Source organism: Felis catus, chromosome B1 (genome assembly GCF_018350175.1).
Source record: "Felis catus isolate Fca126 chromosome B1, F.catus_Fca126_mat1.0, whole genome shotgun sequence".
Classification (NCBI taxonomy): domain Eukaryota; kingdom Metazoa; phylum Chordata; class Mammalia; order Carnivora; family Felidae; genus Felis; species Felis catus.
Genome location: NC_058371.1, coordinates 40,793,887 through 40,816,432, shown reverse-complemented (window position 1 = coordinate 40,816,432; position 22,546 = coordinate 40,793,887). Strand labels below are relative to the sequence as shown.

The window sequence follows — 22,546 nt, the reverse complement described above, 5'->3', positions numbered from 1 at the left end:
AAACATCCATAAATGACGCATCTTCCTCAGATGGGCAAGGAAATTCATGAAAGGAGTACTGGAGGGATTATGTAGATCGTTATCCTCTGCATTTGAATATGACACTGTTGACGGACGAATTTCCTCTTTGTAGGAGTATGGCTGAAAAGACAGTTCTTTTCAAATTAAATAGACATATAGGCTGTCAACAGACACCTGTGCACTTAGTATAAGAAGAATAAGGACAAGGACTCACTGCTGAAAATATTCCCAAATTGAAAAATATGTATCTGAAGATCCTTTGTGATTTTAATGCCCCCTAGTGCACGACACAGATGGATGCAGGCACAAATCTAGTATGGCATTCAATAGCATTCTATCATATATATGGTGCAGATTGTTCCTTAAACTCTACAATTCATAAGAAACTTACAGAGCCAATTATAGCAAAAATTCACATCAATGCAGAAAAGTCAATATTGATTCTCCATATACTTTACACATTTGCTCTAATTATTTCTATTTCTAAAACTTTCCAGGAGATTCTTATAATAATCCATCTCCAATCAAACAGTTTATTCAAAAATGGCTTTCATTAGAATCTGCTTTAGATTCTTTCTTCCTAAGCTCTAAAGGACTTGTATATTTTCTTAGATAAACATACTCAGACTGAAGCTACAGTGTACATGGCTGATAAAGACATGAAAAGTACCTGAATGCTCAAAGAGTAATTAGTTGATTGCCACTCTGGTGAAAAGCCAATCAATACAAGCATAAAAAGAGGGAACTGATAATGATGAGGATTTCCTCTCTTGTGCTGGACCAATCAACCATTTATAAAAGCAGGAATGAAGAAGCAGTGAATACAACTACCAATGGGAAATTCAGAGGAAAGAAATCAAAGCTAAGAAATTCTCTTGCAGTATATTAGACACTCACTACACCTTTGGCCGTTGTGAACCAAGAATCCATTCTCATTCTTCTACTTTCCTCAGAGACTTTTCTACTTACTTCAGAGGGTTACATTCTCTAAACTCAAGGCACTAAATAGCGAGACCAGTTTAAGCTTTAATTATCAAGATAGATAATCAAAATTTTTCTCCTCTGATTTGAATTACCTGCTACACTATTAAGTCTTCTCTACAGATCTTTTCTACCTTGAAAACTAGGGACCTTAGCCTCATATTTAAGTATGAAATGAATAAAAGAGGGGATGTTACAACTGATACCAGAGAAATACAAAAAAATCACAAGAGACTACTATGAACAATTATACACCAAAATGCTGGGCCTATTTGGAAGAAATGGATTAACTCCTAGAAACATATGACCTACCAAGACTGAATCATGATGAAATAGAAAATCTGAACAGGCCGATTACTAGTAAGGAGACTTGAATGAATAATCAAAAATCTTCCAACAAACAAAAGCTTCACTGGTGAATTTCGCCATTCAAAAAATACTTAATACCAATCCTTCTCAAACTCTTCCAAAAAACAAAATGGGGAACTCTATTTTGTGAGACCAATGTAACTTAACCAGACAAAGAGACCACAAGAAAAGAAAATTACAGGCCAATATCCCTGATGAACACAGATGGAAAAATCCTCAACAAAATACTAGCAAACCGATTTCAACAATACAATAAAAGGGTCACACACCATGATCAAGTAGGATTTATTCTAGAGATTCAAGGATGGTTCAATATCCCCAAATAAGTCAATACGATACACCACATTAACAAAATGAAGGATATAAATCAGGTGATCATTTTAACAGATGCAGAAAAAGCATTTGACAAAATTCAACCTTCATTTATGATAAAAACGCTCAAAAAAAGCAGGTATAAAGGGAATGTACCTCAACATAATAAAGGCCATATATGATGAGCCCACAATTAACATCAACCTCAATGGTGAAAAGCTGAGAGCTTTTCCTCTAAGATCAGGAGTAAGACAAGGATGCCTGTTCTCACCACTTTTATTCAACATCAGATTGGAAGTCCTAGCAGAGCAATCAGGCAAGAAAAAAAATAAAAGGTATCCAATTTGGAAAAGAAGTAAAACTTGTTATTTGCAGATGACATATAGAGAAAACCCTAAAGACTCCATTAAAAAAAATGTAGAATAAATGAATTCAGTAAAGTTGAAAAATATAAAATCTGCTGTATTTCTATACATTAATAATGAACTACCAGAAAAAGAAATTATGAAAACAATTCCATTTACAACTGCATCAAAAAGAATAAAACACCTAGAAGTAAATTTAACCAAGCAGGTGAAAGACCTGTATGTTGAAGACAAAACACTGTACAGATATACATAAGACATTAATGAAGGCAATTAATGAAAAAACAAATAAATGGAAAGATATTCCATACTAACAGACTGGAAGAATATTGTTAAAATGTCCACATTACGCAAAGCCATCTGATAGATTCAATGCAATTCCCATCAGAAAGTCAATGAGGTTTTTCACAAAAACAGAAAAAACAATCCTAAAATTTGTATGGAACAACAAAAGACCCCTAATAGCCAAAGCAATCTTGAGAAAAAAAGCTCCCTGATTTCAAACTACATTACAAAGCTATAGTAATTAAAATAGTACAATATTGGCAGAAAGACAGAGATCAATGCAACAGAGTAGAGGACCCATAAATAAACCCATGCATATATGGTCAATTAATTTACAACAAACAAGGCGAGAATATACAATGGGGGAAAAGATAGCCTCTTCAATAATGTTGGCACAATGTGAAAGAATGAAGCTACACAACTCTACTATACCGCACACAAAAAGTAACTCAAAATGGATTAAAGACTTGAATTTAAGACCTGAAACTGTAAAACTCCTAAAAGAAAACATAGGTGGTAAAGTCCTCAACAGTTCTTAACAATAATTTTTTTTTAATCTGATACCAAAAGGCAAAAACAAAAGCAAAAATCAGTAAGTGGGACTATATCAAACTGAAAAGCTTTGGCACAACAAAATAAAAAGGCAACACACTGAGTAAGAAGGTATCTGCAAATCATATATCCAAAAAAGAGTCAATATCCAAAATAATAAAGAACTCATCCAACTCAATAGCAAAAAACAATCTAGTTAAAAATGAGGAGATCTGAACAGACATTTTTACCACCACAGACATAAAGATGGGCCACAGGTACATGAAAAGATGCTCTACATCAATAATCAACAGTGAAATGCAAATCTAAAACCCAAGAAGGTATCACCTCACACCTGTCAGAATGGCTATCATCAAAAAGAGTAGAAATTACAAGTGTTGGTGAAAGTGTGGAGAAAAGGGAACTTCTGCACTGCTGGTAGGAATGTAAATTGGTGCAGCCACTATGGAAAATATTATGGAGGTTCCTCAAAAACTTAAAAATAGAACTACCATACAATCCAGCAATTCCACTTCGGGGTATGTATCCAAAGAAAACAAAAACAATTTAAAAAGATATGTACACCCCCATGTTCACTGCAGCATTACTTACAATAGCCAAGATACATAAGCAACCTAAGTGTCCATAAATAAAGAAACTGCAGTGTGTGTCTAAGTGTATAATCTTATTCAGCCAAAACAAAAACAAAAACCTAGCAATTCCTAACTCAACCACCAGCTGTGCTGAAATGAAATAAAGTGGGTATGTTGCAAAACTAACCCCCCAAAAAAAACAAATCGTGCCGTTTCTGACAACATAGACAGACCTCATTACGTTAAGTGAAGTAAGTCAGACAGAGAAAAACAAACACCATGTATGCTGTTTGTATGTGGAATCTAAAACTAACTAACTAACTAACTAACTAACTAACTAACTAAATAAATAAATAAATAAATAAATAAATACCAAACTCCTAGATACAGAGAACAGAACAAATTGGTGGTTGCCAGAAGGGGGTAAGGTAGAGGGTAGGAGAAATGATGAATTTTTTTGTTTTTCAGTTTCAATAAATTGAATTTTAAGTAAATAAATGAAAAGTAGGAAACAGCCTGATACATAAGTAAATTATCTGAAGCTGTAGTTCTCTCTCTTTCTCTCTTTTAAAGTATAATTCATGAAAAATTACAAATCTATTTGCCAAGATTTGAAGTAGAAAAATTTTGTTCTTTTCTCTATACTTACTTGATCAACAGTATTTTATCTACCCACATTCTTTCTAATTTCTTTCTGGAAATAAAGCAAGCATCATGATGCTCATCACATGATTTATTTTGTAATTTATGAAATGTAAAGATATTCTTGACTTAAGGTTATGGCTTAAATTTCTATAGGAAGATTCTTTGTGGTTCTACCAAAAAAGCACCATCTTTTTCCTACGAGCTCTTATTTGTCCATTCTTGCAACTTCATCTTCAGCCTCTCAATTTCTGCCATAGTTATTACCACCTTACTTTCATCTAAATAAGTATCTTTAATATCTTCTTCTATTCCATAACCAGTGTTTAATAATCAAATAAACCTATTCCAGATAACTAGTGTTATTTCAAATAATGCACTTGTGGAATACATTTTGCTTCTAAGTGAACTTTTACCTGTGGGCCAATCTGAAGTGCTTGATTTTCTGTTGCCCTTTTTCCTGATTCTATATTGCTCAGAGTAATCTACCACTTCCCCTCGAGGTTTCCGCCCATCAGGGGAAGGGGTGAAGAATTTGGTAAGGCCATCAATGAGCCCTTTGGTTTTCTTGTTGAACTTCAAGGGGTGACTGCTATCTCTGCAGAAGTCCAAACCATCTATTCGCTCTAAATATCCTTCTTCTGATGACGATGCTGATTGGCTGGAGAGAGTGATTTTACGTTTACGACCCCTTCCAGGACCAGTTCGAACTTTGCTGAAGGGACCTTTTGATCTAAAGAATCAAACAGGGAAAAGGGTAACTATTAAAAAAGAAATTTTTAAAAGGTTTCTATTTAATATATAACTTGTAATTGGTAAATAACCTATGGCTTTATTAAAAAAAAAAACCACAGTTAAGAATATTCCATAAATCATAAATACTATAGGGAATGAGAAATAATAGTTATTAGAAATATCTACTTCCAGGAAGCCTAATATTTTATAGCAAAATGAATCCTAGGTTGGGAGTCAGAAGGCATGTTTGACTCATAATTCTGCCACTTTCTAGCTATACCTCTTGGAGAAATCACATTGTCTAAACACCAGTGTCTTCATCTGTAAAATGAGAGTTGGCCCAGATGACAACTAAGACCCTTCCAAGTATAAAGTCTCATGATCTCTGCACCAACTCAGAGTTACACTTTACCTTTAAACACAAGGATGTATTACCCTCTGAAAGTCAGAAATCAAAAGATTATCTCATAGGAATATTTTAAAGCTTAGATTTAAGATTTAAAATATGAACTACAATACTGGTGCTATATATTTCAAGCTGCTAATGCCCATTCCTTTCAGTTATTAAGACTGTCATCTTTAAGACACTCTTAAGTGTAGAAAAGGTGGGTAAAATTTTTAATAGAGGTTTATAGGCTTAAAGATATTTTGCATATTATCAAAGGGGAATTACTTATAGAAATACTCCATAAAAAAAAAAAAAAAAAAACTACTACTGAATCTTGCCCCACCTCCTCCAGACATAGCCCAGTTTCCTAGTCCACAAGGGATAATTATATACCTGATTTCTGCTAATAGATGAAAAACACATTATTTTATTTTACATCAGGACACAGAAATGCGACTTAGCTATGACCTCAACAGAAAAAGCTACGCAGTGATTTGTACATCTAATATAAACTACTGAGACTACATGAGAAATCTGTGAAATGCTATAGCAACATAATTTTTTCTTTGTTTACATAAGAGGAACAATATAAGACAGTGGTTGAGTCAGACTTTGGTGCCAGGCTACTTGGGTTTTAATCCCAGTTCAACACTTATTATAAAATGTAGTTTCCTTATTTCCTTCTTATTTGAAAAATAAGAGTAACAACAGTATCTACTTCATTTGGTTGTTGGGAAAATTAAATGATTAACACACTGTAAGACACTCAGAACTTTAATAACTTTGTTCTAACTTTATTCTACTGAATAAAGAGCTCTTTATTAAGAGCTCAGTAAGTATTAACCCTTTCTATTACATGAAAGTGCCAGTTGTAACAACTGAAAATTTTTTTCATAAAGCAAACAAGTGACTCCTACACTATAGACAAACCCTATTCTTTTCTCCCCTCACCTTGCCACAAGTACAACTTACACCGTGTTTTGTTTCTTTAACCTGTTTTTTGGACGTCCTATTGGGTTAGCATAGCGCCGTTTTATCTGTGCCGCCTTCTTCTGTAGAAGTTTTCGTCCTTTTTTCCTAGGTCGACATATTTGACATATCCACATACCTATAAAAAAATCAAATTCCACATAAAAGCACAATAGACACAGATACACTGAAAGAATTCAGATACTCTAAGCCAGTAGTTCTTAACCACTTTTAGGTCAAGAACTCTTTTAAAACACTGATGAAAGCCCCCTAAAAAAATAAACACGAAAACATACACACACAAAATTCTACAAATGATTGGAAAAGACGCACAAGTATTCTGAAGCCCACATATGGTTGAAGTCCACTGATCCTCAGTTAAAAAAAAAACAAACCATGGTCTATACCTGGCACCCAGATTCTACAAGAAAAGAAGCCAGGTTCCCTTAAGTAATAGATGATTCCAGGACTGAAGCAGGGAAAAAGGATAACCTGAAGCATCTCATGGTGCCAGAAAATGGAAAAGTATTCAAAAGATGAGGAAGGCATGTCAAAAGGACCTACAAGCCAACTTGAAGGAGCTCCCAATAGCCAAATCTGGGTCATTCTGAACAAAAAAAAAAAAGAAATAATCATGTCAATGGATTATAACCCACTGAATAAAATAAATACCCATCAGTCCATAAGAATATAAGTAATTGGGGGCGCCTGGGTGGCGCAGTCGGTTAAGCGTCCGACTTCAGCCAGGTCACGATCTCGAGGTCCGTGAGTTCGAGCCCTGCGTCGGGCTCTGGGCTGATGGCTCAGAGCCTGGAGCCTGTTTCCGATTCTGTGTCTCCCTCTCTCTCTGCCCCTCCCCCATTCATGCTCTGTCTCTCTCTGTCCCAAAAATAAATAAACGTTGAAAAAAAAAAAAAAGAATATAAGTAATTGAATAAATAAATGGGAAAAGCGATAGCTCTTCTTTACAGCAGAATTCCAATTAGTAAATACAGAAGGGATGATGGAAGCTGAAAAATCATCAATATGCAAACACCAAAGTAAAACTGGTACAAACAAGAATCACTGATGGATGCTAAAGTCAGTGCAAAGAGGAAAAAGAATAACTTTAAGGTCAGGTTTCTTCTGTAATCAAGTGATCAAAGTTAACATTACCAGTAATAAGACATATTAGTATTATACACCTACACTACAATGCACTAAGAAGGGCACAGTATCAATTCTGTGGTGTTCTTGTCAAACTTCATCATCTTAATTTAATCATTATAAAGAAAGAGACAGACCCAAATTGAACTTTCTACAAAATCGCTAACGAGTATTCTTCAAAAGTGTCAAGGTCAGGAAAGATAGTCTAGGGAATTAACAGATTGGAAGAGACTAAGGAAGCATGATGATTAAATGCAGTATGAAATCCAGCACTGGATTTTGGACCACAAATTCAAATAAGGTGTATAGATTTACTAATCGTATCATATCAATGTTAGTTTCCTGGTTTCAGTAATTGTACTACAGTTTTATAAGATGTTGACATTAGAAGAAGCTGTGTAATGGGTACGGTAGGAAGTCTCTGTACTATTTTTGCCACTTGTCTGTCAGTCTGCAATTATTTCAAAATAAAATGATTCCTGCTTTAAGCTGCTATAAAACTTCTTTTGTAGGCATTAAATACAAACAAATGAATTCCTAAGAAAATCTTTCTTATCTTGAAGGATTCTCAGAAGACCTGTTGCCCAAACTTCCAAGTAAATGGAAAAGGTAGCAAAGGGGGTATTTATTCTTCCAATACATATCAATTTAAGATTTTCCAGAAGCTAACAACCCACAGAGTGACATAAGAAGAGACTCAAGTTAAGATTCTAAGTGGAATAACTTAACTATACCTAAGGTTGAGTCCCTTTCCATCCATAGGAAAATTTTTTCTGAGCAGAAATTATAAAATACTCTATAAGCATTTTACTTAAGAAACCTGTTAAGTCACAAAAACAGAGTTAAAAATGGAATTTATGATAAGGCAAAGCAGAAGACACTAACTGGATTTTTTTTTTTTTAAGAAACTATAAGCATATAATAGGATGGAAGTTCAACCAACAGGCAGTTACATCCCAACCAAATACTTGTCAAGGAATAGGAGTCAAAAGAATAGAATACATTAAGCTATATTCTTATGATTTAGCACACAAAAATTATCTGTTTACAAATTATTTTATAAAAAAAAAAGGCTCTAGGCCTTTCAAAAGTGATGAACAGTGAAATAACCAATACTGATATAATCAACATGATCTAATACAATTCCATTTCTTCCTTTATAGAAAGAGATATTTCAAAATTACATAAGGCATGTATTTTGTCCTCTAGCCATAGGACTGGCAAATACTCATAAATGAACCACTTCACTCTCCATGGACACTTAAACATTGAAAATAGAGGAAGATAATAATGAATCCATACACATAGGAATGTCAAGATGCCTAAACAGACTGTCCCCACCTTTAAGGTGCCAGCTCTCTTCCTACTTATACAACCCCAAATAGAAAGATGGAAATTATTCTTTCATTTTAACAAAGTAGACAAAAAATGCTTTCACGGATTTGCCCATTACAGTGCTAGTCTGACTTCAGAAGTACTTCTCACCTTTTGGCATCCGGGTGAGTGGCGGATCACAACACTCCATGTGAAAACCTCGGTCACAGGAATCACAAAAGAGCATGTTATCCTAAAAAAGAGAAGGGACAGTTCTGCTTAACCTTATGAAACAAAAACACATCAGGATCACGGCTTCATAAAACCTAGAAAGCTTCAATGATCTCACAATGATGATGAGCTACTATAGTAGTAAAAGTTTCCTTAATTTGCATTAAACTGAGTAAATGGACACTCCAAGTTAGCAAAAAGTTTTGCTTCATCTAATCTTTAATAAAGAACTACAGTTTCATAACTTTCAGATATAAGCTAACTTTAGTTTGTTCTAATGGAAAAGAGAAAAGGATGATTTGTAGTTAATACACTGACCATTCCTAAATGAATGCCTCCATAATACTCAAACAAATTTCAGAAGTATTTCTTTAAAGTAGCTTAGTCTTTCTGCAAACATAGAATTAAGGTGTTTTAGAAACTACCTAGAATAGAAAGAATCCAAGTCTCAAATACCAAGTATTCTAAACTAATGATGTGTAATTGAATGGGACCAGTGTTTCAAATTCTGCTGGACCAAGGGAATGAAAAATAATCAACAAAACTTGAGGAAAATATTAGGTGTACACTCTACTTCTAAATGAAATAGTCACATCAGAAAGCAAGGATACTCACTGCATTCTTGCCTTGATCTCGACAGGAGCTGCACGTTTTACACTCAATGCACTGCCACCGTAAGGCCTTCACTCTAACCGTTAATTCAGGGGAAAACTTTAAACAGGATGGATGACCTAACAGGAGGGGAAAGTTCTCAAATGAAACAATCAAGAATCATTTTGTAATTGTATTAAAGGAATGATGAAGAAAAAGGCAATTACCTTAAATCAAAATATATATCAAAGAAGAGATGCCCTTGAAAGCTTGCCATACATGTCTCATCAGGATTTGGCATTCCAATTCAGTTGTACTGATGCTAAGTGTAATTTAGTACACCACCTCTCCAATATGATTATAAAACACCTGACAAACTCCTAACTTGTAATAAGCCTGCATTAAAGCATCATGGGTATACACATGCTTATATGTATACCAATACATAATATGCTCAGGTCATTTCTGGAAGGACACAAAAACTGTTTGCAACTATAATGTCCTAAGATATGAAACTACAAACATTTTGATTTTTAAAATATTTTTTATAAATTTTATTTATTTATTTTGAGAGAGAGAGAGACAGAGACAGAGACAGAGACAGAGACAGACAGACAGACACACCCTTGAGTCGGGGAGAGGCAGAGAGAGATAATCCCAAACAGGCTCCTTACAGTCAGCGCAGAGCCCAACTCAGGGCTCAAACCCACGAACCATGAGATCATGACTGAGCCAAAGTCGGATGCTCAACTGACTCAGCCACCCAGGTGCCTCAAAACTATAAACATTTTGAATAAGGATTTTACCTTTCACTTTATACCCTTCTGTGCTCTCAATTTTTTAGCAATAACGTATTACTTTTATAACTGAAAATCTATTTTTATTAAATCCCATCATTTAAAGTGAGCTACTTCCTCATATTTTAAGGCACTCAAGCTAAAAACTAATACCTAAACAATATTTCTATTGTGATCAAAATTAACAGCAACAGAAAAAATTTTCCTCTTCCAAAAGAGTTAGTATCTGTTTGATTCTCAAAATTATAGAAAAGTATATCTGCCTTCACTCTGGGAAGATTTGTCCTTTTCCTCTAAAAGTTGGTTATGTTTATTTTTGTTTGGTGAAAGAAAAGGATGGTTATTTTTTCTCCTCTCCCTTCTATTCCTAAATTTCTTTGAGATGATATTAAGTTTATTATCAAAATATCACTGACATTAAAGGAAAATGGGAGAGAAAGTGTAAAAATCTCATTCATAATCTCCTCGTCCTAGATTAGCCATTTCCTGTTCTACTTTTTCTTTGTAGACTTCCTGAAGGTGCTTGCATGGTTTTAATTATAGAGTATATACAGTTTTGTTTTGCTTTTCTTCATACTTTTAGTCAAGTAAACTTTATATTCTTTAAACTGATTGATACCCTATAACCTACCTGACACTACTTCCCTATTGTTAACTAATTAAACTACTACCTGTAATAGAATACTACAATGAATTATTTTATATCTACAGATTCTTCCCTTCTTTTATTTATTGACTTTGAGAGAGACGGAGAGAATACGCAAATGTGAGCAAGGGAAGGGCAGAGAGAGAGAGAGAGAGAGAGAGAGAGAGAGAGAGAGAGAGAGAGAGAGAGAATATCCCAAGCAGGCTCTGAGCTGTCAGCATGGAGCCAGATGTGGGGCTCGATTTCACAAACCGTGAGATCATAACCTGAGCTGAAATCAAGAGTCAGATGCTTAACCGATTGAGGCACCCAGGTGCCCCATCCTTCTTTTAAATTAATTCCTTAAAATAAATTTCTGTAAGTGGGGTTGGTAAGTGAAATGAAAGAAACATACCAGCAAAGTACCAATGTTTTAATACAATTTCATCAACTCTAGGTTTGGGCTCTTTTATCTTTCAAATTTTATTATTATAAAAGTTATAAAACAGCTTTCACTGCTGCACTGGTGTGCATGCCTATAATTACTTGGGTAAAATGTTTTTTTAATATGTTCAACATTAACTTTCGTTCACAGGCTCTGCCCTTTGACTTTATGCTAGAAATGTAAGCACGCTCTTCATAGCTTTCGGCCCTTTATCATATTTAATGCAATTATTTTCCCCAAAACTTTTTTGCTTTTTAAAATTTTGGGTATTTTAGTTCTCACTTTGGTAATTGGTAATATCAAATATCATATACTTAACTATGTTCATAGTTTTCTTCCTTGCCTACTGTAATAGTCAGGCTCCAAGCTGCCCTCCAAACGTTCTTGTCTTCTGGCAAGAATACCAATTGACACCTGTGTAGTTCCCTCCCACACAGAATAGGGCTGATTTGTGTGCTGCAATGACAGGCTACGGCTAGGTAACAAAAGATATTGCCGATTCCACCTTGCTACCTCTATCAGATACCTTCTTAGGGGATGCTGTGGGCAATTCATTTTTTTTTTTTTTAATATGAAGTTTATTGTCAAATTGGTTTCCATACAACACCTAGTGCTCATCCCAACAGGTGCCCTCCTCAATGTGCTGTGGACAATTCATACAGCCCTATGAAGAGGTCCACATGGCAAAGAACTGAGGCTCCCTATCAACAGGCAGCATTAACATGCCAGCCAAGTGAGTCATCATGGAATGGAAGCCTTCAGATAACTGAGTACCAGTTAAAATCTTGATTGCAACCTCATGAAAGATTCCAAGTAAAAATGACTTAGGCAGGCCATTCCCAAATTCCTAACAGGAACAACATGAATTAAAAACTGTTGTTGCTTTTAGCTGCTATGTTTTGGGGTGGTTTGCTTCTATAGCAACAGATAACCAATAGTTATTTATTCTACTAGTTCTTTAAAAGTTCCCTCTATTGTTTTCAAATTGCAAAGAACTCAGAGACCACCCCAAATATAATGCTTCTTAGAAGACAGGGGTATACCACAACTCTCCTTCCACCCCCATTTTATTCCCACCTCACCTGAGTAGATTTTTATCTGTTTTATGTATTTGGGCTCCTATACAATTTCTTAAGGGTGCTCCTACTAAAATAGTTTGGAAGTCAATGCATTATAGGACATGTCACTATATTTTTATCTAATATTTTATGATTTTATGGTTTATATTTAACTGTAAAATCCATCCCAAGTTCATTACTGTTTGTGATTATTATGCTGGAATATGGTCACCTACCACTCAAGATCTCTTCCCACCTTCTTTTAAAGCCTTCTATAAACAAAAACCAAAAAGCTAAAAACTGTACTTCCTAGACTCTTTTGCAGCTTGGCTCTAGATATGAATTAACTCCTACCAACTGGATGTTTGAGTGACTTTTTGAAAGGGAGAAATGAAACAAAGACCACTTTTCTTCTGGTACTGCCAGTACCCAGCCACTTTTCACCTTCGTGGCCATCCAGAGGTAAATGTGGCGATGGCCAAATTCAGCCTTTCAATATCCAGCTATAGCCCAGTAGCCCCCTGCTTCCACCTCTTCCAGATGGAGATAGATATAGTGACTCCCCTGGTGGATCACTTCTGCGATATTCTAAGATCAGTCCCTAAAGCCCAGCCTAGAGCTCTCCCCTTCAGCATTTCTAATAATTTCACAAATATTTTGTTCTCTCATTAAATTTCTTTCCTCTTGAAGTATCTAGAGTGATTTCTGGTTTCTTGACTAAATCATGGTTGTTATAGATATAAAACACTGAAAATTAAGCCAATGATCAGATGTTGATTTACTAAGGCCTTCCTACAAAAACTTTTAAGTTCTGAAAATATAGACCAAGAATATCTCTAGAATTGACAAACTAGAAGAGTCTTTGCAAAATCTTTTTTAGACCTCAGGATCTCACACAGCTCACTAAATTGCAGTGTCAACATTCCATTTCCCAATGTGACACATGTAAGTTTCTATCAAGAAGAACAAACGTGTTATCATCCCCGTTCTATTCATAAAGCCTGATGCATAAATCAAGAAAGATAAGTAGTGATTATTAAAGAAGCTAGCAATAATTTCAAACTGATTGCTGTGATTTGAACAGATGTTTGATAGTCAAATATAAAGATCAACAAGAAAAAATAAGTCTGTGGAAAGATTTTTATAAAAAACAAAAATCTGAAACTAAGACCTGATTGAAATTAACTGAATAAAACATGTCAACTATACATTTAAATCCCTCCCTCACCTAGAAGATTCATCTCAGTTACCTAAAACCAGCATCAAAGTATTGTTTTATAAGGATCAAGGATACCATCTCAGTTAAATACACTTCCCTCCTGCCTGAGAGCATACATCAGAAGGAATAAAGGAGATTACATACCACTGTTGCCACAGTCGGCACAGGAGATGAGTTCTTCTGGCTTCTTTTCTCGGTTTTGTTCTTTTGTACCAAGACAGAAACTACAGATGGGGATTGGTTCAGCAACGGGCTATAAAGAAAAAAACAATTCACTCAGGTACGAGTACTTTATTTTCAGTATTAATTCAAGGACATTAAAATTACAGTTTTAAATTCCTATGAGAGTTACATGTAACCAAGACAACTGTATCACTCTCCTAAATTTCCAACTAAGTAAGGGAGTTTTAACAAAGCCTGCTTTGGCTGGGCCTTTACAACTAGTCCTTCTAGTGACAACTTTGGTCCAAAAAAATCACATACCAACCATCATTTTCACTCAGAAACTAAATGACACAATATGGATTGGACAAAGCAAATCCTTCACCTAAAACAAAAAATTCAACTGAATTAAGCATAAGAAATCACAGTATCAAACCTTAAAAGGTATGTGGTGTCAGAGAAGTGATAAAATGTGCAGAAATAAACACCATACAAGGCAGCAGACCTTAAGTGGTAGAAGAGACAACCAATAAGTACTCTGTACAAGTATAAAAGATAAATTTCAGTTGTGGTTTGGAGGAGAAGGGTTGAAAGAGGAAGATAACATGTATTAAGTACTAGTACTAGGCTATGGGATCTTGAGAAGTTTGTCCAAGGACAATAGACAAAACAATTGTTAAAACTGGGTTTAAACCTAGGCTTACATGTGGCTCTACAACGCTACCCCCTTCCCCTCCAGCCCAAAGGATGGAGAGAAAGGCAGTGCAGGTAACATAAATAAGATAAATTTAGGTGTGCAGTCTGCTAAAGCCAGTGCTTAAAGGATATGGTTTCTGTCATAAGTGGTAGTAGAGAGGGTAGGTAGATCACTTCAGTTTGTGAAGACTGCCACTGAATGTCTTATAAAGTTGGATTTTACACTGCAGGAAGAAAACAATAGAAGGCTACTGAACCAAAAGAAAATCATCTGTATTTGAGCAAAACATCCAGTAGCAATATCAAAGATGAATGAGGAGAAACCTAAAGATGGATAGAACATTTAAACAATGACCACAATAGTCTGGTGAAGACAAGAACCTGAACCAAAGCTAAAAAAATGGAACAGAAAAAACAGCTATGGACTTAGAAATAAACTAGTTGTGGAAGGTAATAGAAAAGGAAATGTGTTTAATAAGACTGACTTAATGAAAAGATGGTGTGAAAGGTAAGTCATTTTAAAGAAGAAAATCAGAAGAAAACCAAAGATGCTGAGTCTGATTTTAGATGTGTTTAGCTGGAGGCAATCTCAGTCAAATCTCAACCACTTATATGGGAGAGAGGCATAAAGACCTCAAGATTCTTTTAGACAACTGGTGAAAACAGATAAAATGCCTGTCAGTGCTATTACAGAAGTGTTACAATGAGAAACAACAGAGGAATCAAGCGGGGGAAATGGGTAGCAAGGAAAGGTTTCCCAGACTTAAGTTCTTCTGGAGGTACTTGACAGGGAAGGTGTTCAAAGAAAATATAGAATCAAGCTTGAGAGGAGGGGGATGAGCTTAGTTTGGGACTGACTCATGGAGCTTAAAATGCCTATGGAGCATCTATGTAGCAATGCCCATGGGCTTTGTGATACAGGAATCGGAAGTCCAGGAGAATGGTTAGTCTGGAAATAATCTAGAAATCATATACCTATAAAATGGCATTAAGATTCTCAAAACTGAGGAGTTCTCCCATGGAGAACAGGTAGAAAGAAGAGACCTAAGGTCAGAATACCAAAATACAAGTGGCTGTTAGAGGAAAAATCCTGAAAAGGAAGTGGATTAGTGAGAGAGTTGGATGGTACGTCAATAACGTCCAACACAAGCAAATTAACAGTATTGCTCAGCCAAGAGATGAAATGAGAGATGAAAAGCTGGAAGTTGTCTTAATAATTATGGCTGTGGTAAAGACTACCACATGCTTTCTTTAAAAAGGAATATAAAAAAGAACCAGGGAGTAAAGTTAGGAAAGACTTCACTGAGGAGTAGAAATTGGAAGTAAACACTAAGTGAGAAGACCAGCGACAGAATGGAAGATATTAACAACATATTTAACTAACAAATGGCTCACAGCCAGAATATATTAATAACTCTTACCTGTCAGTATGTAAAAGACAGACAGTTCAATAGAAAACTAGGCAAAAGTCTTCACCAGGCACTTGACAACAACAGGTACGTAAGTAATAAATGGCCAATAAACATAAGAAAAGATGCTCAACCCATTAGCCATCAAGGAGGTAGAGCTTCATGAACGACTAAAATTATAAAGACTGGCAATAGTTAAGTGCTGATAAGAAACTAGAACAACAGAACTCTTAACACTGCTGATAGGAATATAAATTGACAAAACTACTCTGAACACGATTTGACAGTATTCACTAAAATTAAAGGCATATCATATGACTCAGCACTTCCATTCCTAGCAATATACCCACCAAATGAAGTACACACACATATGTACAATAAAACATACACAAAAATGGTAAGAACAGCATTATTCATAACAAAATTTACTCAAACAAAAATTACCCAAATAACCAGCAATGGGTGTACAGATAAACTGTACTATATCCACAGAGTATTAAACAGTAATGAAAATAACAGTCAACAACGTGGGTGACTATTACAAACAATGCTGAATGAGAGAAAAGACACAGAAGAATACATACTGTATCATTTTATTTATATAAAGTTCTAAAACAGTTCTATATAGTTATAAGTTGAGACAGCAGTTACCTTTAGAGAGAAAAGAAGAGGCAGTGAATTGGAAAGGGACTCTGAGGTGCTGATAATGTTCTTTTTCTTGACCTGGATGGTGGCTTCATGAAGGCAACACTGGAGTTTGGAAATTAGAATAGGCTAGAGAGATTTAAAAGGCAGCAACATGTAGGTGACAACTGACAGCACCTGGTGAGCAAGAGGAGTGAAGTTGTAGTAAAAATGAACAAGGAGAGGGGATTGGAGAAGTGAGACCAAGTCTAAGCAGAAGAGTATGGGGGCAGGGGAAGAGGGGGGACAAGAAAGGACCAGTCTGAGGGAAAACAGAACGAAGAGGAAGTCCTAACACAAGAATTTCAAGAAGCAGAGAGCAACCAACAATCAATTTGGGGAAGATAAAATATCTACTGGATTGCACAACTGAGAAATAGTTGAAGACCTCATTAATAGTGAGCCTTTTTCAGGATAGGATTTGTCTTATCCTATGACAAGATAAGAGCTAAAGTCATAGGAACCAAGAAACTGCCATGAAGGGACAGAAAACAGACAAGAGATGGCTTAAAAAAATGGCAAAAGGTTTTGATGTGTTCTAGGTATTTAAGATGCAAAAGACTACACCTACTTAAATGTGGAGAAGACGACACACATGGTCAGAGAGATTCAAGAAACAAGAAATAACAGGAACATATTTTATGGTTAAGGTTTAGAGCTATACTATTCAACAAGGTAGACACTAAACCATGTGGCTATTTAAATCTGAAAATAAATTTAATTCCTCGGTCACACTAGCTACATTTCTAGTGCTCAACATTCACATATGGCTAGTGATTATGGTACTGGACAATACAAATATAGAACAATTCCATCATTTCAGAAAGTTCTACTGGATAATTAATACTGGTTTTGAAAAAAGGACGAATTTTAAAGCAGGGATAAAGGGACTGCCCTTCATAGTATAGGATGGTATCAATGCACACTATTTGTAGGTGGGATATGGTGGGAAAAGGGAAATGTTGAGGGTGCTCATTTCTGACAGATTCATTATTTCTGGAAAATAGGACATAAAAATTGCCTGCCAAAAGTGGGACAGGAATTGGCTGGATAGAGCAGGAGAAAGTGAAAGCTGACTGAGAAAACTGACAAGTGAGATTGGCTGGGTCTAAGAGCAAAGATGGCAGAAAAAAACCCTCCTATAAAAATGGAAAGTGGACACACATTTTTCAGGCAAGAAAGAACCAGAAAAATATGTTATTAACATAGAGAATAAATTCAAAATAGAAGAGAGAAAAGTTGATGGAGTTCCTACAAAATGGACTCTATCTCTTCACTAAAATAGAAGACAATGTCACTTACTTAAACAGAAGTAGACCAGTATGAGTTTGGGCATTTACAAAAAATGAAAAAAATAAAAAAGAAAAGAAAAAGGCTGGAAGTCTCCATGTGGAAGATGATAGAGAATCAATTAGTGATGGAAAATAAAACTGTCAATCAGCCCTAACCACACAGCTAAGATCAGAAAGTGTAATTTGTAGTGTTTCCAATCAGAACAGCTCTACATCTTTCCTTAACTCCTCTGCAGCCTTGGACCGATAAAATCAGAGAGCTGTAGACTGATGAGATAAGCCAAAGGGTAAAGTCTACTAGAATGCAAATGCAAACACAGCTGACCTTTGAACAACATGGTTTGAACAATCTGGGTCCACTTATAAGTGGGTTTTTTACAAGTGTATGTTGTTACCTTATGATTTTTACTTTTTACTTTTTTCTTGGTGGGAGGGACAGAGGAGAGAAAATCCCAAGCAGGCTCCTCACTGTCAGTGCAAAGGGGGATCGATCTCTCAAACCATGACATCATGACCCAAGTCGAAATCAAGAATTGGATGCTTAACCTACTGAAACACCCAGGCGCCTCTATTTTATGATTTTGTTTTCTCTAACTTACTCTATTATAAGAATATAGTATATAATTATATAACATACAAAATATGTGCTAATTAACTATTTACATTATTGGTAAAGCTTCAGGTTAACAGCAGGCTATTTATTTAGTTTTGTGGAGCCAAAAGTTATATATGAATTTTTGACTATACAGGGGTCAGAGTGCTGCGTTAAGAAGGGTCAACTAAAACGGTGGGACACAATGTTGAGGCTGGATCATAAGCAGGTGGGAGTTGATAAAAAGTGTCTGGAGTTAAAGTACCATGGAAATCTGGTGAAATGAAAACAAAGGTCCACAGGAAGAAAAAAGGATTGAAGACTGGGGTCCACAGGGAAACTTTAGAATTTGTGATTCCTAAGTCTAAAGTCCTAACTAATAAAGGAAACCTCCAATGGCAAATGTGCATGAATTCTTTAATATTTAGTAAGCACTGGGGCGCCTGGGTGGCGCAGTCGGTTAAGCGTCCGACTTCAGCCAGGTCACGATCTCGTGGTCCGTGAGTTCGAGCCCCGCGTCAGGCTCTGGGCTGATGGCTCAGAGCCTGGAGCCTGTTTCCGATTCTGTGTCTCCCTCTCTCTCTGCCCCTCCCCCGTTCATGCTCTGTCTCTCTCTGTCCCAAAAATAAATAAACGTTGAAAAAAAAATTAAAAAAAAATATTTAGTAAGCACTATTACAGACATTTGAGGGAACAATGGTGAAAAAGGCAGCCAAAGTCTCAACTTTCATAAAGTTAACACTCCGGCTGATGACAGAAAAAAGTATAATTAAAGACAAAGAAATTAAGAAGGCAAGGGGAGCCTGGATGGTTCAGTAAGTTAAGTGTTCAACCTCAGCTCAGGTCATGATCTCATGGTTCATGGGTTCAAGCCATGCGTTAGGCTCTCTGCAGTCAACACAGGGCCTGCTTCAAATCCTCTGTTCCTCTCTCTCTGTCTGCCCCTCTCCCCTTCTCTCTCAAAAATAAACAAACATTTAAAAAAAAATTAAGAAGTCAAGAAGCTGGGAATGCATGATTTTAGAAGAATCGTATAAATGTGTTCAAGTCAGCAAAAATGATGATTTCGCCCAAGAATAGGGAGGTTTTGCAAAAACTTTTCTGAAGTTTTAGAGAAAACTTTTTATTTTTATGTTTTTAACTTTTTTTTTTTTAACGTTTATTTATTGAGAGACAGAGAGAGACAGAACATGAGCAGGGGAAGGGCAGAGAGAGAGGGAGACACAGAATCTGAAGCAGGTTCCAGGCTCTGAGCTGTCAGCACAGAGCCTGATACGGGGCTCGAACTCACAAACTGTGAGATCATGACCTGAGTCGAAGTCGGACGCTTAACCAACTGAGCCACTCAGGTGCCCCTAATGTTTATTTTTGAGAGAGAGAGAGAGAGAGAGAGAGAGAGCGCGCACACACATGTGCACACGAGGTGGGGGGAGGGGCAAAGAGAGAGGGAGACAACAGAATCCAAAGAAGGCTCCAGGCTCTGAGCTGTCAGCACAGAGCCCAATGCCACGCTCGAACCCAGGAACTACAAAATCATAACCTGGGTCAAAGTCAGATACTTAACTGAGCCACCCAGGTGCCCCCACTACACACTTTTTAAAAAGCAGATGGGAAGAACTTCATGTCAGAAGAATTTGTTCAATAAAAGAACAAAAATCATCTTAGAGGCTGTGAAGACCAATGTGTGACCAATGTGTCAACTCTTCTTCTTGGGTCTCTCCCCACCCCTACCCTCCTTTTACAATAGGGTAAGAGTATGAAAAGTAGCTCTACTAGTGGCATATGGACATAAGGTTATAATTCAACGTAATGACCTACTAGTGCTAAACCGGTACCACTTTCACATATAAAGTATATTATATTACTTCAGCAGTCTGGTTAAAAAAAAAGAACAACTTGGGTTCAGATAAAGAATCCTGTGTAACCTACAGTCATAGTGGAGAAGAAGTCTACATTATAAGAAGCTGTAGGGCAGAGTAGGAATAGTATTATGATTCAAACTCAGTTACCATAATTAATAACATTAGTAATAGCAAAGTACTTGGGTTAATCTGCTGCTACTTTTAGGATTAGATTATATGTAAGGGAGATTATATCATACTTAAGGAAGCAAACATACAAGGATGAAGAAAAGAGAAAGTCTGAAAAACAAATTATTGTTATTCTTCAGCACAGGAAAACAGTTCGAAAATTAAAACTGACATAGCAATTTGTGTTTTTAAATATGTGTCTTTATCATCTAGAAAATAAAGTTCCCAATGACAGAAAATGTTATTTAAAATCATACCTAAGAAATCCTTAGCAAAACTATCCCTATATATTCCTGTATAATCTCTGTAATATTACTGCTGTTAATATTTTTATATATGATCAATCACTTAGTATTACTAGGTTTTATCTATCTCAAAACAAAATAACTGATGTCATTTAAGTGTTCATTAAAGTTGGTGCGGGAGAAGGGGAGTGATTTAGACAAACTGGCTGCCTGGCTACTTAGAGCTGTGTAGACAGTTTAACTCAATTATTTTGATTCTTATCAAATGACCACAGTCTTAGACCTTGCCTACTTACTAGACAAAACAATTTGCTGATTGTTCTCAGTATGAAATCTTACCTAAGTTTAAACAATATTGATATTTTCAAAGTTTTTATTTAAATTTCAGTTAACATACTGTGTAATATTAGTTTCAGGTATACAATTTAGTTATTCAGTATTGATATGCATAGTGTGAAAATAAGACATAAGCTGAAAAGATATTTGTTAAGTCAAATAAAGACACTGGTCCAAACAGACTCAAATTACAAAGAGAGTTGTCAGTAATACAGAGGGTACAGCTATAATTTCCCTAACCTACACATTTCACATTGAAGATATTTACTCTTTGGCATCACAGAACCAAGCACAAATATGATAAATTTTTCAGCTACCAAAACAAAACTAAATCCACAGAGAAATACTATTACTGGCAATGACTGTATCTTAATTGGTAATTTCAGGATTTTAAAGTGCAATTTGGGAAAGCATACTACTACTCTGAAGATTGGTCATTTTACCTGATAAGAATACAAGCCAAAAAAGTGGTTTAAACATATTATCTCGGTTACAACATAAATCTGAGTTTTTCTTTGATTAAACAGCACTGCTGATCAGTAATTGTGTGATTTGTTTTAGAATATGCCTAAATAGAACATAAAAAATTACAACTCCAGATCATTCTCATTCCTAAAATATTAAGAAGCATGAAAATAAATAAGAAAGGGGCTAAAACTACATTGGGTTTACTATAAGATTTGAATCTGAAAATGTACTGGGGTGATTTTAGGACAGTGAAGAGATATTAATACCATTTTCCAAGTGAAACTCTACAAGCTGATTTCAATTATTCTGTATCACAAAGAATAACTGATAACCTATGAATACAGTTTTTAAAAACCTGTGCAGAGGGGCGCCTCGGTGGCTCAGTCGGTTCAGCGTCCGACTTCAGCTCAGATCATGATCTCGCGATTCGTGAGTTCGAGCCCCGCGTCGGGCTCTGGGCTGATGGCTCAGAGCCTGGAGCCTACTTCCGATTCTGTGTCTCCCTCTCTCTCTGCCCCTCCCCTGTTCATGCTCTGTTTCTCTCTGTCCCAAAATGAACATTAAAAAAATTTTTTTAATAAATAAATAAATAAATAAATAAAAATAAAAATAAAAACCTGTGCAGAGATATGCAACATGACATACAATCGCTGTTCCCAAATCTGTCCACACTAAGTCTTAAAGCCTGTTCTCATATCTATATAAAATGAACCTGTTCCTACAGCTAATAAAACAAGAAAAAAAGTTTGTAGCAAATGACTTTACATACCATTAAACACAGCAACCCGAGTGAACCTGTTAAAAGGTAAATCAGAGCACCTCACTCGGCTGCCCCAAACCCTCCATCCAGTCCAGAACCTTCCATCTCAGATTACATGCCAAATGAACTACAAGGCCTTATGTGACTTGTACCCCCACATATAAATACACAATTACACCCCTCTGACCTCATGTTCTATTGCCCTCTTCCTCTTACATTCTACTCCAGCTTCCTAGCTTGCAAGTCAGATGTCCT

The 22,546-nt window shown here is 35.9% G+C and overlaps 1 protein-coding gene across 4 annotated transcripts in view; it reads right to left on the bottom strand.

Moving 5' to 3' along the window:
- KAT6A (lysine acetyltransferase 6A) overlaps nt 1-22,546 on the bottom strand; it is a 114,325-nt gene that overhangs the window by 41,463 nt on the left and 50,316 nt on the right. For 3 of the 4 annotated variants that reach the window (XM_023252568.2, XM_011281498.4, XM_011281497.4), the window contains exons 3-7: nt 13,762-13,870; nt 9,498-9,613; nt 8,823-8,904; nt 6,195-6,330; nt 4,516-4,832 (exon numbers count right to left, since the gene is read on the bottom strand). In XM_023252568.2, coding sequence (XP_023108336.2) covers nt 4,516-4,832; nt 6,195-6,330; nt 8,823-8,904; nt 9,498-9,613; nt 13,762-13,870 — 760 coding nt within the window. The remainder of the gene's footprint in view (nt 1-4,515; nt 4,833-6,194; nt 6,331-8,822; nt 8,905-9,497; nt 9,614-13,761; nt 13,871-22,546) is intronic. The other variant, XM_023252569.2, reaches the window with a different exon arrangement.